At 41.3% G+C, this 26,327-nt stretch overlaps 1 protein-coding gene across 3 annotated transcripts; it reads right to left on the reverse strand.

Annotated features, from left to right (window-relative positions):
* Positions 1 to 6: 6 nt before the first annotated feature.
* Positions 7 to 26,182, reverse strand: ppp3cca (protein phosphatase 3, catalytic subunit, gamma isozyme, a). 3 transcript variants are annotated; one of them, XM_046035679.1, is made up of 14 exons: positions 25,199 to 26,182; positions 20,823 to 21,020; positions 19,128 to 19,252; positions 13,844 to 13,955; positions 10,801 to 10,946; positions 10,502 to 10,641; positions 8,834 to 8,911; positions 8,654 to 8,748; positions 8,425 to 8,550; positions 7,616 to 7,693; positions 6,962 to 7,046; positions 5,990 to 6,087; positions 2,270 to 2,296; positions 7 to 270 (listed from the first exon to the last, which is right to left on the reverse strand). In XM_046035679.1, exons 1-14 carry the CDS (start codon positions 25,263 to 25,265, stop codon positions 110 to 112), a joined length of 1,536 nt encoding a protein of 511 aa, XP_045891635.1. In that variant the 5' UTR covers positions 25,266 to 26,182; the 3' UTR covers positions 7 to 109. The 3 variants fall into 3 exon arrangements, with proteins under 3 accessions (XP_045891635.1, XP_045891636.1, XP_045891637.1); XM_046035680.1 differs by lacking the exon at positions 2,270 to 2,296 and having other exon boundaries at positions 25,199 to 26,178; XM_046035681.1 differs by lacking the exons at positions 7 to 270; positions 2,270 to 2,296 and adding an exon at positions 4,953 to 5,045 and having other exon boundaries at positions 25,199 to 26,179.
* Between the last annotated feature and the right edge of the window lie 145 nt (positions 26,183 to 26,327).

Below are 26,327 nucleotides of genomic sequence, written 5' to 3' on the forward strand. Positions count from 1 at the left end.
AGAGAGAAAGAAAGAAAGAAAGAAAGAAAGACAGAAAGAAAGAGAGACTGGGGGCTATGAGTCAGGGGGTGTGGGTTGTGTGAAGATGGTAGGATGGTGTTTCTGTTGCCTATCCATCAGTGCCATTCTTGTTAGGGGTGTTGGTGTTGATCGTGGCGGGGTCTGGCTGCTTGCCGTCTTTGCGAGGCGGCATCCTCTCGTTTATCCTGTCGAGGCCGCGTGCCTCCTCAAAGTTACGAATCTTCCTCGTGGGAGAGAAGCCTTGAATGGCTGAAGGGCACAAGAGACACCAAAGAGAAAATGATCAGAAGCTGAAGTAACTGGAGTGATCTCCCTACCCCTGTCGCTGTAAACCCTTTTCTTTAGCTTTCTCGATTCAATTCAAATCAGCTTTATTGGCATGAATGTATAACAGTATTGCCAAATAAATTACATAAGAACAATTCATTTACATACATTTCATTATTTATATATATATATATATAAATTCTGTAAAAATAAATATTAAAAATAAAAGTAAATAAATAAAACAGTAAATGAAAATAATACATTAAAATAAATAAATATAACAGTAAGCATGTTCTCCATAACACAACAGCCTAGCACAGTACAGATGATCAGTGTGTACAACACATGCACGGGTAAACAATGACTCCTAGTGTTCAAACACCAGTGGGACAAGCTACAACAACACAACACCTCACACTTTGTAGACTTACGGTAACGTCCCGAAACAGCCAAGGGAACCAGACGTAAAACGTGTGCAAATGAAAAGCAAACTTGTAAGGGACTGGGAAACACTTTTCAGTCATTTAAATGATCAAGTTATTAACCAAAATTTACTATCTTAAGTGAAGGTTTTATATGCGGATTAATAGCCATACAAAGTAGGTCCTCAAAGGTACTCTTGCACAACCAGATGTCTGTGAGAATGAAACATTTATTGTTCATTTGAAATAACCACACTTTAAGTCAGTGGTTCCCAACCAGGATTTGTTCCCCAGGAGGTAATTATGCAGTTGCAGGGTACATGGACAGACTTTAGAGTAGCTCTACTAAAAAGAAAAAAACCTGTATGAAATCAATTATGAAAGAAATATATTATCCACATATTTGTGTTTAGGAGAAAAATAAATAAAAGTCATCTGGAGTAAATCAACTATCACAATAACTAGTAAGCTACCAGCTGTGCTGACTGCACACTACACTTATCTCAGTATCCGCTAAATACCTGAAAGCCCTGTGTTGCAATTAAATGTGCATGGGCAGTAAGAGGTAGCTGAAATAAGTAGCTAACCACAGAGATAGCTAAAAGTAGATAAATGATTGAAAGGTCTAGCTTCTGCCACTTTACGTGGTAGTTGCATGAATGCAAACTTGATAAAACCACCTCAATCACGGAGAATTCATTTGTATAAAAACTTCTTTTTTTTTATTTTTTAAATATCCACTTTTAAATCAATTCAAATAAACACAGTTGGAGCATGACAGGTGGGGTTATGTGATCTGATACATCAGATGAAGAAGGTTGGGAACCACTGCTTTAAGTTATCCTGCCTGAACGTGCTGCCGCTATCTGTCGATGTGTTCTAAATCTTTCAAATTTGGTTTATTGGATCAAATTGAACCACTGTTGAACCACTACCTGCCACTATCAACCAGAAGGTGTAGACAGTATAGCAACAGGAAAATTGTGTTAACAGGATTAGCTTCTGAAAATATCCCAGGCGGGGATGACACTGGTCTTATCTTAGCCAGGTCTTAGAAGGCTTTTCTCGGTGTAGGGAGCCACAGTTGGCAAGAAAAGCCCAATGTGACCACAGCCGGGAATGCCTTGTCAACAAGGGACAAACCAGGTCCTAAACCTGATACACATAACCAGGCTTTTATAGCATGGGCTTTACTTTTCTAATTGTTGCACCTAAAAACAATAGTTGTTTGTTGTATTAGTAATAATGTTACGCAAGTTTCTTTTCAATTAATGTCACGTTCATCCTTTCATTTCTTATCTGTGATTCTTTTGTTTCTCAACTTCCACCCTGTCAATAAAAAGTCCTAAATAAAATACTTTTACATTGATGGAACAAGCGTGATCCAACAGACAATGATGAGGCAAGAGTAACCAGCAATAAATTAATATACAATAATTCACTAATCCATGATATAAAAACAGTGGGGACACTAAATGAACACCGTGGGGTTGTGTTTAAAGGGTGAACAACACACACAAAACAAAGACATGAGATTTGATCAACACAGCCATGCGTACCTTTCGCTTTAGCTGCCTCAACCGTAGCTATATTAAAAGGGAGATGAGGACAGAGGGGGGGGGGGAAAGGGAGTCATCAAACGCAGCAAGTACAACAGTAATATCGAACTGTAAACTCTGGTGTGATATCCTGAGGAAACACACGTGGCATTATGGATGCAAAATACACAGAGGCTGTAAAAACGTCAGCAAAACACCTTAGTTAGCTAGAGACCTGTTGGAGATTTAGGCCCTATCCACACTACTCCATTTTAGTTTAAAAACGGAGAATTAAAACGATATATAATGTATGATCTCCGTCCACAGCAGCGTTTTAGAGTTGATCTACATTAAAACGACTGAAAACGCACATCTAGTGGCGGTTCATGTGCACAGGGCATGCGCGTGAGCATGAGCTCATCATCAGAGCAAATGTTCAGTACATGAAGCAGATGGTCTGTTCCGTAGTTACAGAAGATCACTAAATTCACTAAATTCACTAAAACGCCCTCCAAAGTTTCAAAACAAATAACGGAGTCGGCAGCGTTTCCAAACTTCTCTCTTTTAGGTCTTCGTTTTCGCCATTTCAGTCTGGACAGGAGGTACAAACGTAGCAAAAGGTCTCCGTTTGAAAACGCAGTAGTGTAGATGGGGCCTTAAGGTGGTGTTGGTGTTAAAGGGTCATGAGGACTTAGGTGTGGAGACCTGGGGGATTTGGCTGAGTACTAATAGACTAAGACAGGGTGATAGGTGTAACAATGACCAGGCAGGACGACGCCTTTGTACAGCGCACCCTTACAAAGAAGGTGAAGCTGCAGTACACAAGTACAACCACACACTCATTTAGTCACAAACGAACAAACTGCTTCAATCCAAAAATGACAAAAAGGATATTCATTATGGAGGAGAATTTAGAAATACTCCTTTAACATGATTAATATTTCTTCATTAAAATGGACGTTTGGCATTTTGGAACCCCTCAAATGTGATTACACAGCCTGATTGGATGTACAGGTGATAGAATATATATCTAATTCAATCTCTAAATGACAGTCATCTGAGCGCATTAAATCTCATTTCTCAGGAAATGCTTATGCATTTCAGATGAATGAGAGCTGTGTTAAGATAGCAGCCTGCAGATGCTGAATTGAAATCGCGTTTCCTCTTCAGCACAGCGTTATGAGGCGCTTCGTTATTGGCGACAGTTGGGAAAACAGAAACAGCAGCTTTGAAAGCAACAGCTGCTGGGGACAAAAACAAAGAATCGACTGCGATGGACAAAAATACACAATCACTTGCCCTCGCTTTGTTCAAACCGGCCTAGCTGATCTGAAAGCTGTGGCTGGGGGAGCGGACATGGACAATGACATTCTCCAAAAGGTCACCAACATGTGGTTTCTTCTTTGATCTCTCCGCAACTTCTGTAAGGCTCCAGCATGGCAAAGCGCGACTCCCGGCATGTCTCTGGTGGGCGAGGCCATCCACTGACCTTTAGATCAGAGGGTCAGCAGCCACTTTCAGGTGACAGCTTGACCTCCCCGACCAGACACCACAGCTGAGGCTGAAAACTTGCTCGAGTGTAAGCCCAACCAGTGCTTCCTGTCTCGGGCATGCCGTCATTGATCTAGGACCCTTCAAAGGGACTCGCGGGACAGGGGAGCTCGTCTCCCAAAACTGGACATCAGGACAGACAGCTGTAGCTTCACCGTCAACAAAGGACACAGCAAAAGCCAGTGACCGATGGTTGTACACAAAAAGGTATCATTAAAAGCCCCTTTTCCACTGCACAGTACCAGCTCGACTTGGCTCGACTCGCCTTTGTTTGGTTTTCCATTGTGGAAAAGTTGTACCTGTGCCGGCTTCCAGGTACTTTTTTTTGTATCACCTCCGTTGAGGTTCCAAGCGAGCTGAGGCGATACTAAAATGTGATGTTAAAACACAGCAGACTGCAGATTGAGAATCGTCACTATTCACTGCTTCATCATTGCGTGCACCAGACAGAGGCCAGCAACAGAAAGTTTTATATTTTACAGTTTTCGTATGGAATTTCGTGAGAAATCAGCTGTGTAGATTTTGAATATTGACAGTTTTACGAGAAGCGATGGCAGGACAAAAATGTGCTTGAATATTTTCGGAGTTGAGGAGCTCCACAAGTGGCTGCGGGGGAAGCCTGTGCCAACCCGCGGGAGGAGCGTGTAAGGCCGGCCAGCCGCCCGCTCACAGAGCCCTCTGCTCCCGCCGTCACACAGACGCTGCAGCAACAACGGCAGAGGAAAACACAGCTGGAAGGTTTTCATACCGCTTATCTGTCTTTACATTCTGAGGAATGTTGAAACATTTTAACTTAAAAAAAGAGCTATCTGTGTGGATCACTGGTGTGTGTGTCGCATTGAACATTGCGGCAGTTGTGTGTGGAGTTGCTATGACGACCAGTACAATTGATGAGTACTATCTCTGGGTACTATCTGCAATGGAAAATGGAGCAGGGCCAAACCGAGTCGAGTAGTCGAGGCGAGCTGGGACTGGTAATGGAAAAGTACCAAAAGTGAGATACTGAGTTATTTTGTGATATGTGTAGGCCAGTGCTGGACAGTAACGCATAGTATTATTACTTTCCCCAGTAACTAGTAGTGTAAAGGATAACTTTTACAAAACAGTAATAATATCACAGTTACTAATCCAAGTAACGCTGCGTTACCAGAACGCACCATCTTTGACGTGAATGCGTAGCAGGTCAGGGGCAGTTCAAGTCAAGAAGCCGGACCTTATGTTGTTCAAGTTGGCTGCTGCTAAAAAGCTAAAAGAAGAAATGAGAACGAGGGAGAGGTGTTCTTTCCACAGCTGTAAGTATCACCATTATTGTGCCACAGTCTAAGATGCAAAGAACATTGTTTTATATTTTGTAAAAATACAGAATACTGCTCTTATAAATACATGTGCAGAAAAACATTTAAAGTAATATAGTAACATAACAAGTAACCTAACTTGTTACTTTTAATACCCAGTAATAAGCAAAGTAATATTATAACCTTTTTAAGGAGTAATAACTGAAAAGTAACTTGCCCAACACTGGTGTAGTGTTAAAAGTTACATTTATGGTGTATCCTCTCTCTTTTCAAGCTGCCTCATCAACCTCAGTTAGATATTACCCACATTTCCCAGAATTTTTGCAACCCACAGGGGAGAGATTTCTCTGAGCTGTATTTTTATAGATGTAAACATCAAAATTACAGTCTTTTTTGGACAACGATAGTGCTCTAGTACGCCCCGTACCACAAAACAGAATTTGTCATCACTGACGACGGAGGAGACAACTGTAATCTCTGCCTCTGTTGGAACTGGATCCATCCCTGTTTTACTTTTTCCAGGAATAACACACAAACGTAACTTAATTGCTATTTTTGGTTTCAACATTTTGGGATTACAAACACTCACTGTTCCACGGGTAAATTGTTTTTACACTTTTGTATGGATTATGCAAACAAGGTAAAATGCATTAATTTGTAAATTTGGTGCTTGTAGGAAGATTGTAGGATTGATGTAAGAGGAGCAACAGATCATGTAACACCTCCCCCTTGAACGCCTTGAAGAAAAAAATAAAAGGTTTACTCACAGCAGTGTAGTAAAAAACACACACTCTGTGACAAGTGGTGAGGAAATTTCCCTAGGGGTGTAGGCCATGCTAAATGGCAGCTAGCGAGGAGGAATCAAAGAACAGCGTTGTGTATGACACACACTTACCGGTCTGTAAGGTCTGCTTTCCCCCTGACAACACTCCCAGAGGAAGAGTTCCAGTCGGGGTCAGGCCCTTGAGTGTTAACACGTTCTCGCTTTCCTCCCTAGTCCACAAACAAAAACACAGGCACACAGGGTACACACGCAGATTACATTTCAGTAAACAGGGCGGCAGCACGCACACCTGGTGGTTACTAGACTGTTCTGTTACCAAGAGGTCACGAGTTCAATCATTACAGGATATTTAACCTGCGCCCACTCACTGTCTTAATAGAGATACGGACTGTCAGCTCTGAATGCCTCCAGCCAAACTCCTAACACGTGTCCTGGTTCTGTAAGTGGGTCAGTGACAACTGGCAGCAGTACTTGAAGGATCGCTTACACTTTTATACTTGACTTTTTATGGTTTATCTTTTCCTCTTCTATTGAGTTAAAAGAAACTGAAACGTATCTTTTGCTTTTTAAATGTATCTTCTAACGTACAGTGACATTATATTCATCTGGCAAAGGAATGTGTTCATCTTCAATATTCAACAAATAAGAATAAGACAAACCTTTATGAAAATACGTCTTGACATCTAGATTTTTTGTGTTCTTTATTTCACCATTTCTAAAATACCCTTTCAAGATATATGCACAGTTCTGAAAGACAGGATTCTCTGCGTCTAGCCCATTTGAAGTAGCGTGACAAGGCAGCGGCAGCAGCATTAATCTGGAATAATGTCTAATGTCATTATCCTGTCTGGGCTCACTGTGACTCATCTCGTGCCAGCTCATTAATCCTGGCAGGGCAACAATGTGTTTTCAAACACAACTTCATTGTGCGCTATATTCATTCGCGTCTTCCTCCAATTTGGTCATTTTGACCCCCAGCCCACTGATCTATATGTACATGTACAGAAGCCTTTTCCAGTCAGAGTGTTCCCATGAGAAAAGAAAAGGTACATCAAAGGGAGAGTATTAATGACAGGGTCAGACCTGAGGACTGAGAAGACTCGGGCCATTTTCCCCACAGCTCGAATCTTGTTCCGGATGACCTCCTTGCGCATCGCAGAGGTTCCACCTGGAACAAGTCCAGAATGTGCGGTTAAGACACAGCGTACCACCTTGAGCTTTCACTACTACTGTTTACATCCTTTGCTACTGATTCTCTTCACACTTATTTAAAATGAACAATATACTGTATAAAAGAGAACATAGGATGAATGGGTGATATTTTTGAGAGATGAACTGAGGGTTTAATAGTGCATTTCAAAGCATAGCCGCTGTACTCCAGGGAGCAGAACTCCCTCATCAACATCAGACATGTGGGACGTAGGCTGAATTATGATGAAGTGCTGTGTATAAATCACCTCACATGAAAAGTATAGCTGCCAGCATTGTGAGCATGTCAATTAAGTATATGCCAAGACTCATTTTAACTTCATCCAGAGAGGGGTTTAGAGAAAATACACAACCCTAACGGATGAGCAGACTTACTACATCTACGTATTTTTAGACTAAAGAAACAAATAACTGACATTCAGGGCTGATTTACATCTTTAAATTTCAAAATGATGAATCTAGACTAAAACTAATCAAAATGCCTCATTAAAATTCAAGTTAAGAATGTCATTGCTCTCTCAGTCTTACCTTCATATAAGTCATCTACTTCTGACATGAGCTCATCGTCAGAGCAAATGTTCAGTACATTCACCAGCATCTCCGTCACTGCGGGGGAGAGAAGCCACGTTAAAACCTGAGACTGGTACCAAACCCATGTTTGCTGCAGGGTTTGTGTGACACTGCCTGGTTTCACTTTGGATTTGTTTTTTTATCATCAGGAAAAGAACAATTCCATCAACTAAGAAATTCATTGATTGGGTGGATAAAGGGTTGCATTTATGTCATTTACAGTGTCCTCTCTAAATATAAACTTTATTTCATTAACTTCAACAGGCAGCTATAGAACCAACAGCTGCAAAGTCACCAAAATACCATAGTGGCAAAATCATGCAGTAACAAAATAACTTTTTAGAACTAATAATGTAAATTTCTAGATTTTAGGTTCACAAATGCTCCCGACACTCTTTCAGTTTTTAGATGTAAAAAAAACACATTGGCACACTTTTCAAATTTAGTAAATGGGCTAACACATCTATTTTTTTTAACTGAACTTCTGAGTGATTTATAAATAAAAAACAACATTTTACCATTTAATATTTCATTTTGTAAGGTGTAAGAATGAGCTCTAGCTGCAGATTGGAAACCTTGATGAAAAGCATAATTTATGCTGGCCCATTTTAAAATTCTCCTATTCCATGACTTCATGGAGACAAAAAATCTTTTTCTGGGTCAGTCTGGGTCGTTATATTCCACAAAGTCAATGAACCATAGGCAACTCAATAAAGAGTTTATTTGTGGCTTTCCATTCACAGCTTCCAATCAAACAACAAACCTACCTTTCTCTCCAACAAAAGGCAAAGACCATGTGAAGACATCCATAAAGTTAGGCAACCAGTAAGGGTGGGGGGAGCAGTTGAACTGTCGTATGTTCATCACGTTATTCTCATATTTTAATACAGCAGCTGACAATGGTAGAGGGAAAGACCGGAGGGGAGAGATTAAAAATAAATAATAATAAAAAATCTAAATACAACCATGAGATTGAGAGGAAAAAAAGACAGAAACCTTTGTTGTTGTAGACATCTAAGTAATTTGGAGCTGAAAAGATTGTGATTAATGAAGGGAAGCCTGTGGTCTGGCTTTTTCTGTACATCCGATACCTGTAAGCCCACAAAGAAAGAGACTCAGAAATTTTCTATACTATAAAATGCTCGAAATGAATCAAAACATTGTCACACTACTTACCCTGCATCCTGTGCTTCATGTGCTCTTATTACTGACAGCAAGTTATTATTTACCAAAAAATCACAGACTGCTGAGTAACTGCAAAGAGAAAGAAAAGCAAATCTAATCAAAACTCATTACAAACTTAAACCTCTGAAAGAATGTCATGAGGCCACTTCTGACTTCACTGACTGTTGTTTGCCTAAGGAAATACTTTCATATTTATTTTCAGCATGCCATGCCCTCTGGCCTGTTGAGCTAGGGGTTTAAAGATGCTGAGCATCCAGGGCCAGGACTCTGGTATTTATGGGCTCTGCTGGCCTGTCCAGGAGCTGGAGACTACAGCCAGAGCAGAGGGAAGACGGCAAGAGAGCAGGCGAGCTCAGCTGGGTACTTTTTTACTGCCTTTCCTTCTTTTACTGCCCTACTAATCCATTAAAAATGCTCAAGATAAATTAGTGGACAATAAACCTTTCACAGATCAACATCAGGCCAAGATGAATGCTTTCTGGCATTTTCCACTTCAGCTGATTTCAGTTCAGACCTATTTGTAAATCCATTGCAAAGTTTGCGTGTAAAGTCCTAGGTTCTAACTACCAACTTTGTCTTATTTATATGCGCATCCATAAACGTGGGTTTCAGTTAGTAGTATTCATAAAGCTAATAGCCATTATTTGGTCATTCAGTCTAACATCAACACGTTTTGTCATTTGAGGCATTGTGAAATGCAAAAACAGCATTTTAACCGCGTGTTTATTGTAACTAATTACCTTTTTTACTGTTCGTTCTAAATGAGTAGCTAATTTAACATTAGCAAGCTAACGTTAGCTTTGTTAGGTAGTTCAGTCGGCTATGCAACAGTTATACTTGTTTCTGTGTGTAACAAGACTATTGGTCTGGACCAGCTCATCTCCACATGAGAACTAGCTTGTGCGCTGCAACCTGTTTTAATTTGGTGATGCTTAAATGTCCGCCACATAAACACTTGTGTTATAACTAGGCAAAATCTGTACTTACGAACAGCTGCTGCAACCAGAGTTAAGCGGACTAACAATAGCTCTAAAGTACTCATATCAACAGATGAAGTTGTTCTCATAACAACACCTGAATTGCATGCAGGTTTGACACCATTTACTGTTTACTTATCGTGAGAGGAGTAAACATATGTCTCCTGACATAAACGTTCTGACATGCCTGCCTGTGCAGGTGCTATTCTGTTTTATTACACATAACTACCTGACTGATCTTTCCCCATTGGGAATCAGCTGTTTGAATCTGTCGCCCTACAGAATTACAAATGAGCCATTTTATGTGCTATCAAAATGTGTGACTGTTAACTATTTCCGGTCCTATATCCATTTAACATATTCTGAACAAGCTGTTTTTATCTGTTAACCTGTTTTGAGAGGGCCAGTTTTGAAAGTGCCCCAATAAGCTGTCTGACCTAGAAAAGAGTGAAGCTACATCCTCTCACCTGTGCTGCAGCCTATTTTCTACTTTATTATCGTTTGTCATTATTTTTGTATTTGTTCGAGATTGCTCTACAAAAATCAGTCTATTTGATTTGAAAAAGATAAATAAAAAATAAAGTGTTGTATTTGTATCTGTTCTGAGGGTTTTTGTTAGTGCACCTGTGGAGTTAAGTGACGCTGTTGCACGAGTTATGAAGGCAGCGATTTTATCTAATACCTGAAAAAGTACGAGCAGCCTCTGACAGAGTTATGGTTGAAGTGTTCAGATGTCTTCTCACTGCCGTAGTCCTCACCAGGGTCAGCCCAAATCAGGTCACACATTGGCCCAAATGCTGGAGGCTCTTTAAACCTGTCTAACTGTTGAGCAAACACAGAAACAGACTTAGTAGAGGTAATATATGGTTTATACTCAATTATTAGATACAGGAAATACAGGTATAAAGGGGTTAATAGCCTGCAACACACATTTAAAACCAATATTACCACAACTTCATGGGTCAGTGGTCGATCACTTACTTTCCTTATGTCGTCTAGGCAGTTGATTTCTGGTGAGAGCCCGCCGTGTACACAAAGGAACTGTTGGTTGAGCAGGGCAGCAAGGGGCAGGCAGTCAAAGGCCTCCATGCAGGCGTCATACACCCGTTCAGAGTATTTAATTTTACCTGCAGCAAACGCATGGCAACAAGTTCAATGTTAAAACTCATTCCACATAAGAATATTCTGTGATTCTTTTACAAAACAACCACAAATTGTAAAACTTCTGTTGCATCTGCTTATTCCGGTGATATATGAAGTTTGGTGATATCCTGTCCCTGGAGGGGGATACCTCATCTATTGAGGTTTCTTCCGAGTTTTTTTTTGAGAGAGAAGAGGGGGGGGGGGGGGGGGGGGGGGGATCAAGGGTCTAAGGACACAGGTTGTCATATACTACAACTAATATCACAGCAAACGTGTGATACTGGGCTATATAAATAAAATATGACTCGACTTGTTAGAGATGTTGTGAAGAAGTAGTGCAGCTCCTCTGCCAACAGTAGGACTGATGATTGTTTCCAGGCTGTTTCTGCAGTGTCACATGCACAACTCTGCAGGTCAAATTAGGGCAGGAGGAAGTCGACGCCTTACACGGCAGGGGCAGCCAGAACACAGCCAAGACAGCACCGTGTGTGTGACGACTGAACAAATCAATGCTAGTATCTGTAGTTACTTGTGTACAGAAGGACGTAGAAATTTTACATAAAACACAATCAAACAGCTCATCCTTAAATGAATGTTGCCTAATCCTTCTGGTTGCAAATACAAAATACCACCCACCTACTCACTGGAATAGAGATCTGGTGCAGTTTTTGCAGTTAGATTCCACAGCTCTATTGTGTTATGAGGCCTGGCAGCCATGTCGAGAGTTGCAAGTTGGATAACACACTTCGAGTGTGATAATTTCTGGATGTGAATGTTGCTATATTGTGCAGCAAAACTGACTACAAGCAGGTTAAGGTTATTCATGGTTAAGGTGTGATGTGTGTCGTGACAACACATTATCACTGTTTTTTTCATTTCTCTTTTCTTTTTTTCTAACAAAAGACTATTTTACAACTATTATCAGGTTTGTGTTAACTTTTTTTCCTAGCTTTATCTAATTATTCATTTAGTCTTTCTTCATTTTCTTTCCTGACAACATGTGTTGGTAGGTGGGCGTTGGGATCTGCTGTTGTTACCGAGATGTTCTCTGTTGTATCATTTGTTTTTATTAGACTGCTACTTGACATCTTTTGTGTCTTTCTGAGTTAAGTTTAAAATCTGAAACAAAAATGTCCAAAAGACCTACCTCTAACAACAACAACAAAAAACATAAAAGGGAGAAAACAAATTCACTCTATTATTGCAACTTTCACAAAAGCCATGGTAGGTCACTAGATTTTTTATTTTAGACATAAAATGTTTTTAATGCTTCAAAGCACAAACCTTTTTAATACCACATAGAATGCCATTTAATACCTGTACCATGATGGAAAAATCAGTAATGACAAGAACCTAACCTAACGACCTAGAATTATTTATTATTATACAGCATTTTTTTCATTGTTTCCCATCAGTGTAACAACAGTTCCTAATTATATTAATGATTAAATGAATGTGACCTGGAACCTAATAAGTGGCATTAAATGGATGGGTTAACCAATGAAAAATGAGCACCTAATTTAGCTTCAGTTTAGTTTGCCAGTTGTTCAGTTTCTCTGTTGTAGGCACACTTGTAACCATAATCAACAACAATACTAATCTTGGACAAATCTATAATCTGATCCAATGTGCTGAAATGATTAGTCAGTTCGGCAGTGTTTAAATTAAATAATATCAAGGAGCAGAATTGCTCCTGGTGATTAAGGCTTATCACATTCAGTTTCTGAGCACTCTTCTCTCCCCCATTACATTGCTTCCTCATCAGTGCCTGCTGGGTAAATCCAGCAGGCACTGATGGGGAAGCCCTATAAACTCAAAATAAGTAGCTTTGTGCAGAAAGATAGACTCACAATTCATCTAAGAATGGATTATTGCCCCTACCCCTAATGCTTGATCTGCTCACATGGTTTACACACATACTCTTGACTGCTTTCATTATGGCTAAAATATATTTAATTCTTTAGGTAATGCACCCGCCAACATACACCACCTAAACCACTGAAAGGTGGTACAGTGCGTAACGATACAGTTTGTGTTTGTGTGTGTGTGTGTGTGTGTGTGTGTGTGTGTGTGTGTGTGTGTGTGTGTGTGTGTGTGTGTGTGTGTGTGTGTGTGTGTGTGTGTGTGTGTGTGTGTGTGTGTGTGCTCGCAATGAGGTGGTATGTGGGTGGAACTGGGGGGAGATGTAGTGAGTGAAATCTATTTGCAGCTGGCAAGGTTGTCTTGCTGTCTGCCAAAGTGTCTTTGTTTCAGGGGGTGCATACTAATGTCTCCACACCTGCTTCACACACTAAATTGACACAGATTGAAATCTCTGTGCGTGTGTGTGTGTGCGCGCGTGTGTGTGTGTGTGTGTGTGTGTCTGAAAACCATCAGCAGCATGCCTGGCTGCTCTATACGCTCGAGCAGTTTGTCGTCTGCAACATGAAAAGGGAAAAAGACTCCATCTCCTCTGCAGAGTCTGTAATGCTGATTAACTGCCACGTCTTGTGAAGGGACTTCCTGATCCTACAGACACTTCCTGGCAAACATGTCCTATTTAAGGGAAGCTAGTCACTGTATTAAAGGGAGTGAGTCACCTCACAGTTTCCACACGCCTCTTCTCTGGTGTGGAGATGCCGATGTTTCTTAAAATCGTGTGTTTTTTAATTCCTCATTTCATGCCTTTTGCGTGTGAAAATAAAAAGGGTGACAATTAACCTGCAAGAGTGACTGCAAGAGCAATACTGCACTTACATTGTGAGTACCATGCCATACCCTTACACCCGGGCTTTGTCTGAAATCTGAGACCTGACTTATAAAGGCCACTCTGAAGTGGTACAGAGAGCGTAGGAGCATATTAGACTGGCCGTCTTAAGGCTGAGAGAAGCACTGCACTTACATTCCTGTTTGAAGGTGAAGTACTCTGTGAGGTGCCGGCACTCGTGGTTCCCACGCAGGAGGAAGAGTGTGGTGGGGTGGTTGATCTTGAGCGACCAGAGGTAGAGAACACACTGGGAGGACAGAGAGCAAGAGAGAGAAAAAAATGCGGGGAAGAGGAAAGGCGAAGGAAAAAGTCAAAGATGTGCACTGATGATTATGCACAAAGCTTGAAAGACAACGCTGCGAGAGCGCTGCGGATGATTCGTTTGCAGGATTAAATCAGATCACATCTCAGCATCACTCTTTAAATGCCTGGCCTTGTCCGAACAAAACCCAAAGACAGAGTCTACAATGCCCACATTAGAGATGACAGAACCAGAGAATGAGTTTTTGCCTGAAAAATGACAATCGACAAATCTAGAGATCAGCTAATTGTTAAGCTCTATCACACGCTAACCTCAACTTTGTCTAATGGTCATCAGTTACACCTCAGCACACATTTTCCAGTGTGGAGCCGCCCATCTGCAGCGGGTAGCCACCAAGAAACTCTAAAGCTACCCATGCAAGCCCTACTACTGCGGCTTTAAATAACTGCAGTTACATGGACTTTTTCAACTAATAAAAATGACATACTCCCACATACTTGTCTCTGCTTCATTTGTCTTTGTTTCTGTGGGACACGGACCTCGATCAAGGCAAGTTAGCTGAGTTACCGTTTATGATCTGTGTTGCAGAGACAAGGAGATTTTTAAAAGTGGAAACAAACTGATTCCTTTCATATTCTCTAAACACGTGCACAAATAACTCTGGCGTGCCACAGAAAGATTTGGTATTCCTTCACAAATTCATCTCATCTGAGGAGCAATAGGATGTGTTCTTCTGGCCATATTAGAAGCTCTAGCCCAATTAAAAATAAATAAATAAATAATAATAAAAAATAAAAAAAACACACACAATGAAAAGCAGACCAGCATTTAAGAAGAAGACATACTTTATTAATTCCGCAAGGGGAAATTCAATGTTTTTTTTCACCATCGTTATTACACACACACACACACACACACACACACACACACACACACAGGTCTGCAATACACACGCATGCACAGACAGGAACTATAGCAACAACACATGGAGAGATGTCAGAGTGAGGGGGCTGCCACTTTACAGTTTAGCGGTTTACAATCCAAATAAGCTTTCTTTCTTCAGCGCTCCGAGCAGGCACTGCTCAATGGCTGCCACTCTCAGCCCACTCTTTTAACATGCACCAACTATGGCCTGCTATTAAGTCACTGCAACAAGAAGCCAAGGTAACCACAGTAAGCAGGTGCGTCTTCATGTAACTGACAATGTAAAAAAGTTAATCAAAAATAAAATAATATAAAAGAGGGAGCCAGGACTACCATTTCTTATTCACTTGTTGGGAGGAATTGTGAGGTGTGAAGTGTGGGTAAAAGTGTGGAGGGGGCTGTCGGTGGGACTTGATCTTTCATGCGCGGAGGCGGAGAGAGGGACACGGCTTGGAGTGGCCAGAAGCTGACATGGGTTTTAATGAGAGCCCTCTGCTCTGTGTTCGAGCCTGGAGCGGTGGGGTGGGCAGCCCGTGTCCATGTCTGCCACACAGAGGTTTTGTGCCATTTCCCTTTGTCTACCTTCACCTCAGACCCAGACACCCACACACATAGATACATGCACACACACTTCTGCCTGCGTCTGGTGTGTATGGAGGGTTGCTGTGGCTGGGAGAGTTAGTCCACAGACACACTCTCTTGGATCAAAAAGAATTCACCAAGTAGATCAGGAAGAGCTCAGAGAATGAGATGGCTTGGTCACATGCACTGAATTTTGACTTTGGCAAATTGCTAGCCTGCAAAGGTAATACGCCATTTCAAGAGGCTACAGAGACTCTTTATGTTACCAAGGCAACCACATCTTGATATCCATTTTCCTGTATCAGTCTTATGTGTTTCTGCGCTGCGGCCTTCCTTTAAATTGTAGAGGATTTTCAGCCCTGCTAGAAAGAGCAAACAGAATCTTTACATCAGCAAATCAGGGAAGGCTGCTCCCGCTGATATGCAGAAAGAATTCCCCACATATTTCACACAGACTATTCCATACTGTCGATGTTTGACTATAATCATTCCTTATGCCTGAAGACTGTTTTGACCAATCTAGGACCAACTGATGATTATTTTCTCAATTTAATCAATTAATCTAATTAATTTAGTTTATAAAATGTCAGAAAATACTACCCTGTAAATATCCTTATTTTATGTGACCATCTGTTCAAAACCCAAAGAAATTCACCTTACTAAGTAGCAAATCATCACATTTCAGGGGCTGGAACCAGAGACTGTGTGTCATTTTTGCTTTAACTCATCGTTTCGGCTTTTCATCCAATCAGGAAAACTTAGTACGCACTGCTTATGTGTTAATTTGTAAGCTACAGTACAGTGGGTAAGCGACAACACGTCATCCACTGCCAGGTACTCTTAGAAAACATAAGCTAAATGATCCTTGCTGAATTATATTAGAATAATTGCTTGACTGCCTATCATGTAAACATAAAGTATGCGTTCCATTACTTTTAATTAGTTGCTCCATGTTAGTTCTGACGCAGTGTTGACAGCACTCCTCTCTGATCACACCCGTGCTTCGCTCCCAGCGGGTGGAGGAACTCTGGAGTGACACTGATAAGCGCCGTGGCTCAGACAGGCTCAACGTTTTTTCGAGTGGAGAAGAGGTCATCCGCCTCTTTTGGGATGGGAGAGCTCAAAGTGTCACTTTTCTACAGAAACACATGGGGAAATAACCCCAGTGCCAATGTTTGAGGTCTTCAGCGGACACGGACCCTGTTAGCCTATCATTCCCTATGCTGTTTCAGTCCACTACTTTCATCTGTGACATTTCACCCACCTCAGCGTATGACCCAGTGCCCATCAACAGGGCGGTCAAAATGTTAGCACAAAACATTCCACCATTGCAACATTTTAGGAGTACACACTTTTACATACATACAAATTAAACAACAGATTAATTAAGCACTGCCTAACAAGAGCAAAATATAAATCGTTAGAAATATTCACACAGGAACAATTTGAGTTCAATGTGTGTTGAAGAAAAATGATGCAGAGTCATAACTAACACAGTACCTCACTGTGATTAAAACTAAATGGCACTGAGTCTTCACGATCACAATACTCCGACAATACACCCTGGCATGGTTACAAATCTAGATTATTCCAGATGATGATGGCACCATTTCTGGCTTCTTTTTGTCAGCGTCAATGCTGAAATAGTTATCTACACCTTACAAAACATTTGTATTACTATATTTTTCATTTTGACGGACTGATTTCAACAAACTGTCTCTTGTTTTAGCTAATCACAGCTAACGTTTGATGCTTAAAACAACTGTTCACCTAACAGTCACAAACCAACATGTAATGAAAGCATGATTGTGAATATGGAATATACCAATACAGGTGGACATCAGAGGAGAGATTACACCCCAGTAGTCTTTCTATGGACGTTTTCATACACTATTTGGGGTCTCCATTGTAACCATCATGAATGCCCTCCGGCCAGGGATCTGCAGCTCTCTGTTCCAACCCTCCATCTTATCTGTAAATGTTCTACTAAACATGTATGAACTGTGCTCTTTGAAATTGTTACTGAAATAGAATTTCAAACAGCAAAACATACAAGAAGCCCTGAAGTAAGATCTTCAAAGCAGTACTGCAGTAACTATTCTGACCATAGGTCACCACCTTAACCATCCTGAGAATAACAATTGCACACACGACCATCCAGTCCACCTTTATCTTATTACATCATTTACTGGCTTTAATTCACATGCACTGCACCAGGAGACAAGCAGCAGAGTGCGAGAAGCCCACAACACACCAAGAGGTCCCATTATGATCCGACTTTATCTGACAGAGGTACAGTTTAAAGCTCAAGCTGTGGTCAAAACAAAGAGATAAGATAAAAACATCACACAGCAGTACTGCAGGGCTGAAATAATACACTCACACATAAGTGACTACCGTAAAAAATTTAATAATAGCCCGGGCTTTTATTTTCTAAAATCACTGAATTGACCCTGTCTTAATTTGGGACAGACGTCCATATGGGACAGGCCTTTAATTCCTTTAGCACAAAACTGAAACTACTATGAAACAGTTTATTCATTTCAACAGAATAATACTTCAAATAATCAAATACAGGTCATTCATTTGATCTAGCTCCAACAGACGGCTTATGCGCTTTTATTTTGAAGTAATATAAGTGTGGCTGAAGTTAACAGTAAACAATGGAATTCACATGACAGGATTCACAACTTGGATACATTTTTATGAAAAGCTTGTTTGATTCTGTTAAAAGGTGGACCCTTACAGACTAAAGGAATATAAATAATCAAGGTACGAACACACTCTGAGTTAACGAGTGGACTTAACAAGCGCTTCAAAGGTAACGGCAGTCTACACTTTTTCCTTTCCTGTCTTTTACCATGCAGGTTGCACCGGTAAATTTATAAGAATTAGACTTTGGGGCTTGTTGTTTCCGTTAAATGCAGTGAATGACTGAATTGTGGAGAATCTAACTGATCTAACGACGTGCAGCATTGTCCATACTGACACATTGATCATACGTTTAAACATTAATATTTGTGTTCATGATCTAAGCAGCTAAGAAGCAGCTAAAGCGGGTGACCCCGCAGGGTTCAAAAGGTTTTTATACATTCAGAGAACCAGACCAGGTGTTTATTTGTCAAAATGTATTCCCACACCAGGCCAGTAAAGGAGGTAGGTGGCTATTAACTGAAGTTTTACGGTATTAGCATTGTGTCACATTTCAATGCATGTTCACTACAGCAGAAATTAGTAAGAAATGGAAAATGTACATGTAAGGAAATGAAAATGTACTGAAACGATGAGACAATGCAGGCAAAACTGCATGAAAACAGTGAAGATTGTGCGCTGTTACACCCACACAATATAGCTTGTCCAGCAAATTACCGCCTGAATACGATTTTCTGTCACTCATAGGACAACAGTGAGAATTCCACAATCTTAAAAAAAAGTTTACCGCCACGTGTTAAGGAAAGGCAGCACTTTTAGAGTTAACTAAGGGTGCCCGTATAACCCAACACATTTTTAAAAAAAAATCAGGCCTAAACAACACGTTTGTATTGTTGTTTCTGTGTAATGTATTAAAGTGTCTTCCCTGCCGTCTTCACAAATGGCTTTTATTTAACTGCAAAATAAATCTTTTCAAATGAACAAAATGTGAAGACTCACCTCAATACTGAAGTATCCTCGATCTACGTAGTCACCGAGGAAGAGATACCGCGTGTTGCTGGGTGATCCCCCCACTTCAAACAACTTCATAAGGTCAAAGAATTGGCCATGGACATCACCGCATACTGCCAAAAGACAAACACGCTGCTGTTAACGGCTCGTGTAACAACTGCAAGGCACACCGATATTTAAAAGAACTGTTTTCTTAGTCTGGATATACATGTTGGTCTTCATTTATTCTAAAAACAGCCACACTTACAAAGAAATAAAAAGAAGCAGCTACATTTATTAAACTGGCAGCTTCAGGGCATGGTGTACATTAACAGTTTTTCTATTCCATTCTAGGCCAAATGTAAAATCAGGATTTTGTTCAGTAATGATTCACCAAAACTATTATATTAATCTCGCTGATGAAAATCGTGATTTGAGTTTTTTTAGCAAACATTTTATCCAACTGGAGGACAGTTTGTTAACAAAAGATCTAAAGATTGAATATCCTTGTTACTGAGTAAACGGTTTTACACAATCTTTAAAGTTGATGATGTGTGGCATTAGCAATAATAGCAGAGATATTAAACATACTGACAGTGGCGGCAGGACTAATGCGGGTTTGATGCGACTGAAGGGTTTGATACTGATTATTGTTGAAGCCAGAGCAATTTAATTTGACTTTTTAAAATTGATTCAATGCATCAATAATCTGCTTTGATGGCATTGAATGTTGAATGAAAAAATATTGCATGTTTATTACAACTGAACTAGGAAAATTCATGCAAAATAATTAGTCTCCTCATAAGATCTCTGCTAATGAGAGCAACTGTCAGCTGAAAGTTAGACTGACTACTGTGATCAGCACGTAGAGACGTATTATCACTCTTGCTCCATATAAGCTCTGTACTACAAAAAAAAAAAAAAAAAAAAATAACGGCTGTACTTCAAGCGCCATCTTTCCAACAGCAGAGTGAGATGGTAGCAGCATGTTCTCAAACTACAGTGTTGTGTTTTGAAGTTTCACACTTACTAAATAACTTTTGATGTGTTTAGGGAAACCGAACAGAATCAAAGCTGGGGGAGCTGAGTAAATTATTTGTGATAAAACCCCAGAAATACAAGATCCTATTTCCTTGAGAGCTGGTTGGATCTGAGGGTGCTGGATTCTGTATGTTGGCCATGCAAAGGTCAGCTAAGAGGGAGCAGATACTTTTTGAGGACCAGCTGCACGCATTCAGAAACAGTGCTGCAATGGAATAATGCCTAAGTTGGTGTTTACTCTTTATCCGCAATACTGTCTGGGAGTGACTAATGTATTCTGCATCCATTCGTGGTTACTCGTTCAAACTACTAAACAGGGCAGCTCTGGAAGAACCTCTCCTGAAGCATCCTGGACAGGGCGTCTCACTCAGTGTGCATATATACTTTTTAAGACATGCCTGTTTCCACGCTGGTCAGAGGTCAGTCAGCTATAAAACAGCACTGGCAGGGCTGACATGGATTCCGTGTCTTGCTTAAAGATAGCACAGCATTGTTGGATGGCCAATATTAGAGTGTGTTTGAACCCTGAACATCCAGTTGAAGGATGGTCTCTTTGCTACCATGTCACCCTGAAAATCTAGACCTGAATGTAGTGAGATGTCCAGACTTGTTTAAACATTACAGGGTCCCCTCTGGGCTCGTAGTGAGCTTATGCCAGCCTACCTGTTATAGGTGCATCCACTTCCAGCATGCACTTCTCTTGGCGGAGGATGTTAGCCCCGTCGTTGATGATCTTTAGAGCCACATCCTCTTCCACCCTGCCTTCTTTGACGAGGTGGTTGCGGAGCAGCTCAGCATTGGGCTTGCCATCTTCATATATCTCTTTTACAGTCAGCTTATGTTGTGGAGGGTACGGCACAGCTGAAGGAGAAAAAAAAAAATCAACATCCACTAGTAGGATAAATATGTTAATAGCTAATTACAGCTGTGACAGCTTTTTTTTTGTTCGCATTTAGAGAGTTTCAGCTTGTTCAAATTGAGAAAAGTATTCAAGAGACAAGTGCATCTATGCAAGAAAAGAAGGCAATTTCATGCCACCAATATATAAGACGATATGAGCCCTGAAAGAAAATGTGGAGCAGAGGAAATGTTCTGCACCTCAGACTGCATTTGCTTAAGCTGTAATAATGAGAGGTGACATTTGCATTGATCGAGCCAAGATGAAGTTCTTGGCACAGGAGGAGGAACGCGTATACCTACATGATAATGTCATGATGCATAAGACGGACAGTAAGAAGCCCCGTACCTCACTTGACCCATCCTCCCTCAGTAATCTGCTCCATACCACCTACACAATCCTTTTACCGTCATCCCAAAAGGTCAACGCTTTCGAGGCTGAGACTTGAGAGCTTTATGATCAAAACACAGTCAAGTGCTCAACATCTTTCACTGCAAAACGCATCGCAGACAGAAGGAGGATCCAGCAGCAGGACAGTAGTGACGATAAGACATTAAACATTAATAGCTATAAGATAGATAGCCAAAAAGCAAAACAGTGCCTTTTAATCCAAACTAATAATAACAATTCAATCCAATTCTTTGACATCTAACATTAATGCAGCTAATAATATCAAGAGTTTATGCATGAAAAGAACTACAAGTCTAAAATTCAGCCCTGTCCCGAGCTGTCAGCTGTACAGATTAGTACAGCAGCTCCATCAGTTCATTAAACTCCGGTTCAGATATTAGCCGACTAAGCTGCACTTATTCAAAACAATAGTAGAGTGCCATCCAAGCTCTCTCACTTAAAGGGCTTGCGAGGTAAAAAGGGATTACAGCTGGTATGCCAAACAAACAGGCCAGGCACACAAAAATACATTATGGCATCAATTAAGTATGGTGTAAAGCTAGTCAGTTTTTCAGCACTAAGGCACACAGAGACATTATGTAGAAAAGTGCAACAATAATATTGTGTGTTATATATGACTGCCTTTGCACAGCTGAAGAAAACGAGAGTTTTAAACCCACAGAACCCACTCATTCAAATAGTTTCATCCTAGATTCCTGATGTCACCAAATCCGTCCACGGGTCAGTGAACAGGACACCCCATGCCATCAATTGTGACATAATTCATATATCAGCGCTGCTTGTGTTATAAGCTGTGCCAGTGGCAATGAACAAGAAGAGGAGAGCGAGAGGTATTCTGAGAATGTCGTCACACCCACACAGAGCAAATCTAACAGCAATATGAAAAAAAGAAAAAGGCATTAATGACTTTTTAGTGTGGGTGCATTTGCTAATCAGTGATGCAGAGCCTGAGTGCAGAGGGAGCCTGATGTATTTCTCACTCAAGATTGTGTCTCAGTCTGGACTTGAGGGACACGTTAAGAGTTTAGAAGCTGATCCGCTGATGTTTTCATAGCTTTTGTAAAGACATATTTGACACACACTGTTAGATTTACTGCCGGTCCAATAAAGCTGCAAATAAGGGCCTGCAGGTGGTGTTGTGGCCGCGGTGCAGGAGATGCAGGTAACTGATGGTAGCTAGGCAGCAGACTATAGTCTGGCCTGCGATGGAAAAGCTAGAGCGCAGTTCCAACTTGGCTAGCCTGTGCTGAGGACATGCTGTCATGAGTTGACCAGCGTGGTATAAATAAACAGTAAGTGCTCCCAGGCCTACGAGGCACGGCCGCGAAGATAGCTGTAAGCTGAGGTACGAGCCTTAAGAACAGATTAGGTAAAGCCTCTATTAGCAAGGGCTTCCAGATACAGGGGCTGTTTACTTAAAAGCCTGGTCACACTGAAGGAAGACTCCAGTATGAACAAAGCAGAAAAATTGACCAAATTCACATGCATTTGCCTAGAGGCTGGCGGTAATTACCCGCGCTGGACAATAATAGCTGGTCTCTGTGCCAAAGAAAAGAAGTCTCCTTCTCAACAGGAATGATCCCCCTGCCCCCCCCAAATAATAACAACAATAACAGATTAAAAGAATTGCTGGGTCGATTGGCCTGTACAATCAAGGCTGGGCCAGTCTGTTCAAACACAGATCTGTGGCTGCCAGTAAAGAGCTTCACTCCGAACACACAACACCATGCAGTGAAAGAAACCGACGGTGGAGACGTAATGAAGCGAGCCACTTATTTTTCCGGCACGTGAAGTAAAATGTTTTGTTGAAAATAATAAGCTGCCACCGCCCTGACACTGGCTTCTTATTAGAGACTGCCTGTCCTAATTAGCATTAATGTTTGATGAACTCTTCAAAACCACACACACACACACACACACACAGGGCCACTGCTGCACTGCATCAACACCCACGCTGTCTGGCATGACAACAAACGACTCAAGAAACAAAGCCACTACTATCTACCAGCCTGCCCACCGAGGATAATGTTTTGGACAGTGATACAAGCCATCGTCTAGAATATGTCCGCCATTGTTTTAAAATCAACACAATGGAGGAGGATTGAATTACAAATATGCGGCTGGGTAGAGATGAATAGAACAGACTGTGGCTGGATGAATCATGAAGTCCACTTCAGATTGCTCTAATTATCTGTAAATGCATTACCCTCGCGAGCTAAATGCCAGGCCACGGATTTATTCTCTATTATCTTATATCCCTGATTTTATTTCAGACACAAGAGGATCGGGGTTAGCACGCAGCAACAAGCCAGTTCAATTTATATCAAAGTTGACATGAATCTTTGTCACATCTAGCAATGGAGATATCAAAAAGGTAGCTAAGCAAAGTCTTGTCTGCAGTAAGTGCAGGTGGGCACCACACACCTATTCGTCTACTGAATACTCAACAAGTAATAAGTAAGCACACAGCAATAAGCATTACTCAGCAGTGAATCAGCTTAACTGTTGACTTACACAACCAGAACAGCATTAGCCTTATGTAGTCTACCAGTTAAGCCCTCTTGCAGCCTCCAGTTACACTGGAAACACCACTGTGACTACCTGCCAGAAAACACCAAGGGTCAACTAGTGCGGACCACATATTTCAGCCTGAACATACAGTGATATTTTACAATCATAGTTTGCATTGCGTTACAAATATGTACTTAAAAAAACTGAACCATGCATGATGTGGATAACAATAACTAATTTCTGGCTTTTTAATACAGGGACAATATTGTTTGGAAGCAAAGTCGCCTTTACTCCCGTCTACGTTTCTTCTTTTCCTCTTCTTCCCTGTCACGTTCCTATTCTCTCTTTCCGCCATGTGGCTGGCCATGTTGGGAACATCACTGTGGAGATTCTTTCCACAATTAACTCACCCTCTCCCTACTGGCTCACACATCAGCATTCCAGTCCCCTGGCAGGACTCTCTTCCAGTGCCCATGCAGACAGACCGGGATGTGGCCTGTGTTGGCATTAACTAGTAGTGGTAGTGGTGGTGGTGGTGGCGGCAGGGGTGGGGTTGGCTTCTCTCTCTCGGGAGTTACCTCACACTTGGCTCTGCCTGCCCGGTCTTAGGCAGACACAACAAATGGTGTCGTGTCTGTCCAAAGAGCCATGACCGCCTCAGGGTGAAGGAATCCATCTTGTCAAGCCCCGCTGGTAACCTGAGCGGTCCTTGGTTATTCCCGTGAGGGAGCAACGACCTCACAAATTAAGATTTCATCAATCCTAAATGTCAAGGAGATTGGGCACCAACATAGGACGACTCCTCGCCTTTGATTTCTGCTGTGTGGTGGTGTATCACATATACCAGCTATGGAGCTAACTATGGAGATGATTTATGAAGTTCTAACCTAAGCAATCATGGAAAGAAAGATGCCCTGATTCACCCTCATCCAGAGATATCTGAGCATCTGCTTGTTAAGGGGAATGGTGTAGAAGCCCCTATGGATGTGACAACAGTGGAATAAACAAAACAATTAAGAATACCTTTTGTCTCATATCACTGGAAGCCTGCTGACCTAAGGCTCCTATAATAACAACATTATAAACTTCGCCACACGTCTTTTTGACAGGAAGGGGTTTAGACAAAGTTATTCCAAAAGCTACAGGTGGTTTTCAATTTCATACGTTAGCAATCAACCCAAGGATGTACGATGCACGTAACATTGAAGAAAACACTCACCTTTTATCAGCCGCTCCGTGGTGGACTGCTTCTCCTGTTTGTCTTTGTCTTTATCCTTTCCTGACATCTTTGATTCGTCTGAAGGCTAATTTCGGGGATCAAATCTTGTACAGCTCTCTTGCCAGCTAGCTCGAGGACAAGCTAGCGCATCAGCCTGACTGTCAGCTCCGTCTTGACTTTCGGTTGTGGTCGGAGGCACTAATTTTATGTTTGCTCTTTCCAACAAACACTAAAGATTAGCTAGCGAAGGAGCTCTGGCTGTTATTGTGGTTTAATTGGCTAATAACCTAGCTAGCTTGCAGCAACATTAATGCTCGCTAATAATTACAGCACAAAGTACTTATTTTGACACAAATGTAGAATTGTAATAAACATTAGAAAAAACATAGGCAACCGTTTGCTGCGTAATAGTCGTCAAGCACAGCAAATAATACCTGGATATTAAGAGTTACCTAAAGGGAGGCTGCCGTTAGCAGCTAACGTTAATCCGATTTACCGTTAGTTAACGTTGCTCTTTCTCAGCTAGTTAGCCAGCTAACATCTTAACGTGTTGGCAAGTCGGTGGACAGGCAAAGACAGCAACGGAAGACTGGCGTTTCATCTTTTACGTCCAGGCCGCTTATTGTAGAAAAAAAATGATTCTGGCACGTGAAGCCGCGTTTCTTCAGAATGCACAAACTCGGAGAGTCCTTCCAAGATGCGGACAGCGCCTTGACAGCGGGTTCCTGCTCCTCGGATTAAACTCTAATCTGACAGTGAGTGAGGAGCAGCGGTGGATTTCCTCCAACATGGTGGAGCCGATGTGACGTGACTATGGAAACGTAACACGTGGTTTAGGGCTGCGTTAAAAACACTAAATTTTTCTTCCAGCGCGACCAGCCGCGTTCTTTGTTGCTGTTCACACGCGAGTGAACATAAAACACGGCAAATACCACTAAATACTGCTTCCCTGGGGTATAAGCTCCTGAAACATGTGTCGTGTCAGATGTGTTAAGATTCCTAGAAAATATCTCTGTTTGTAGTCCTAGCTTTTATAGTTCTTTGTGTTTCCAATGTCCTAAGCGTATTTGAACGTTTCTGGAATTGTCAGGAAAAGTCAGTTCACCTTAAAGTTCGAATAACTTAGCAC

The sequence above is a fragment of the Micropterus dolomieu genome, linkage group LG21, assembly GCF_021292245.1.
Source record: "Micropterus dolomieu isolate WLL.071019.BEF.003 ecotype Adirondacks linkage group LG21, ASM2129224v1, whole genome shotgun sequence".
NCBI lineage: Eukaryota > Metazoa > Chordata > Actinopteri > Centrarchiformes > Centrarchidae > Micropterus > Micropterus dolomieu.

What these genes read in the sequence shown, in the direction of transcription:
- ppp3cca (XM_046035679.1), bottom strand. Translation starts at nt 25,265, where the DNA reads ATGTCAGGAAAGGATAAAGACAAAGACAAACAGGAGAAGCAGTCCACC. An exon ending in CACGGAGCGGCTGATAAAAG is followed by an intron (nt 21,021 to 25,198) that starts GTGAGTGTTTTC and finishes TTTCTCCTTCAG; the next exon opens with CTGTGCCGTACCCTCCACAA. An exon ending in AGTAGATGACTTATATGAAG is followed by an intron (nt 7,047 to 7,615) that starts GTAAGACTGAGA and finishes GACTTGTTCCAG; the next exon opens with GTGGAACCTCTGCGATGCGC.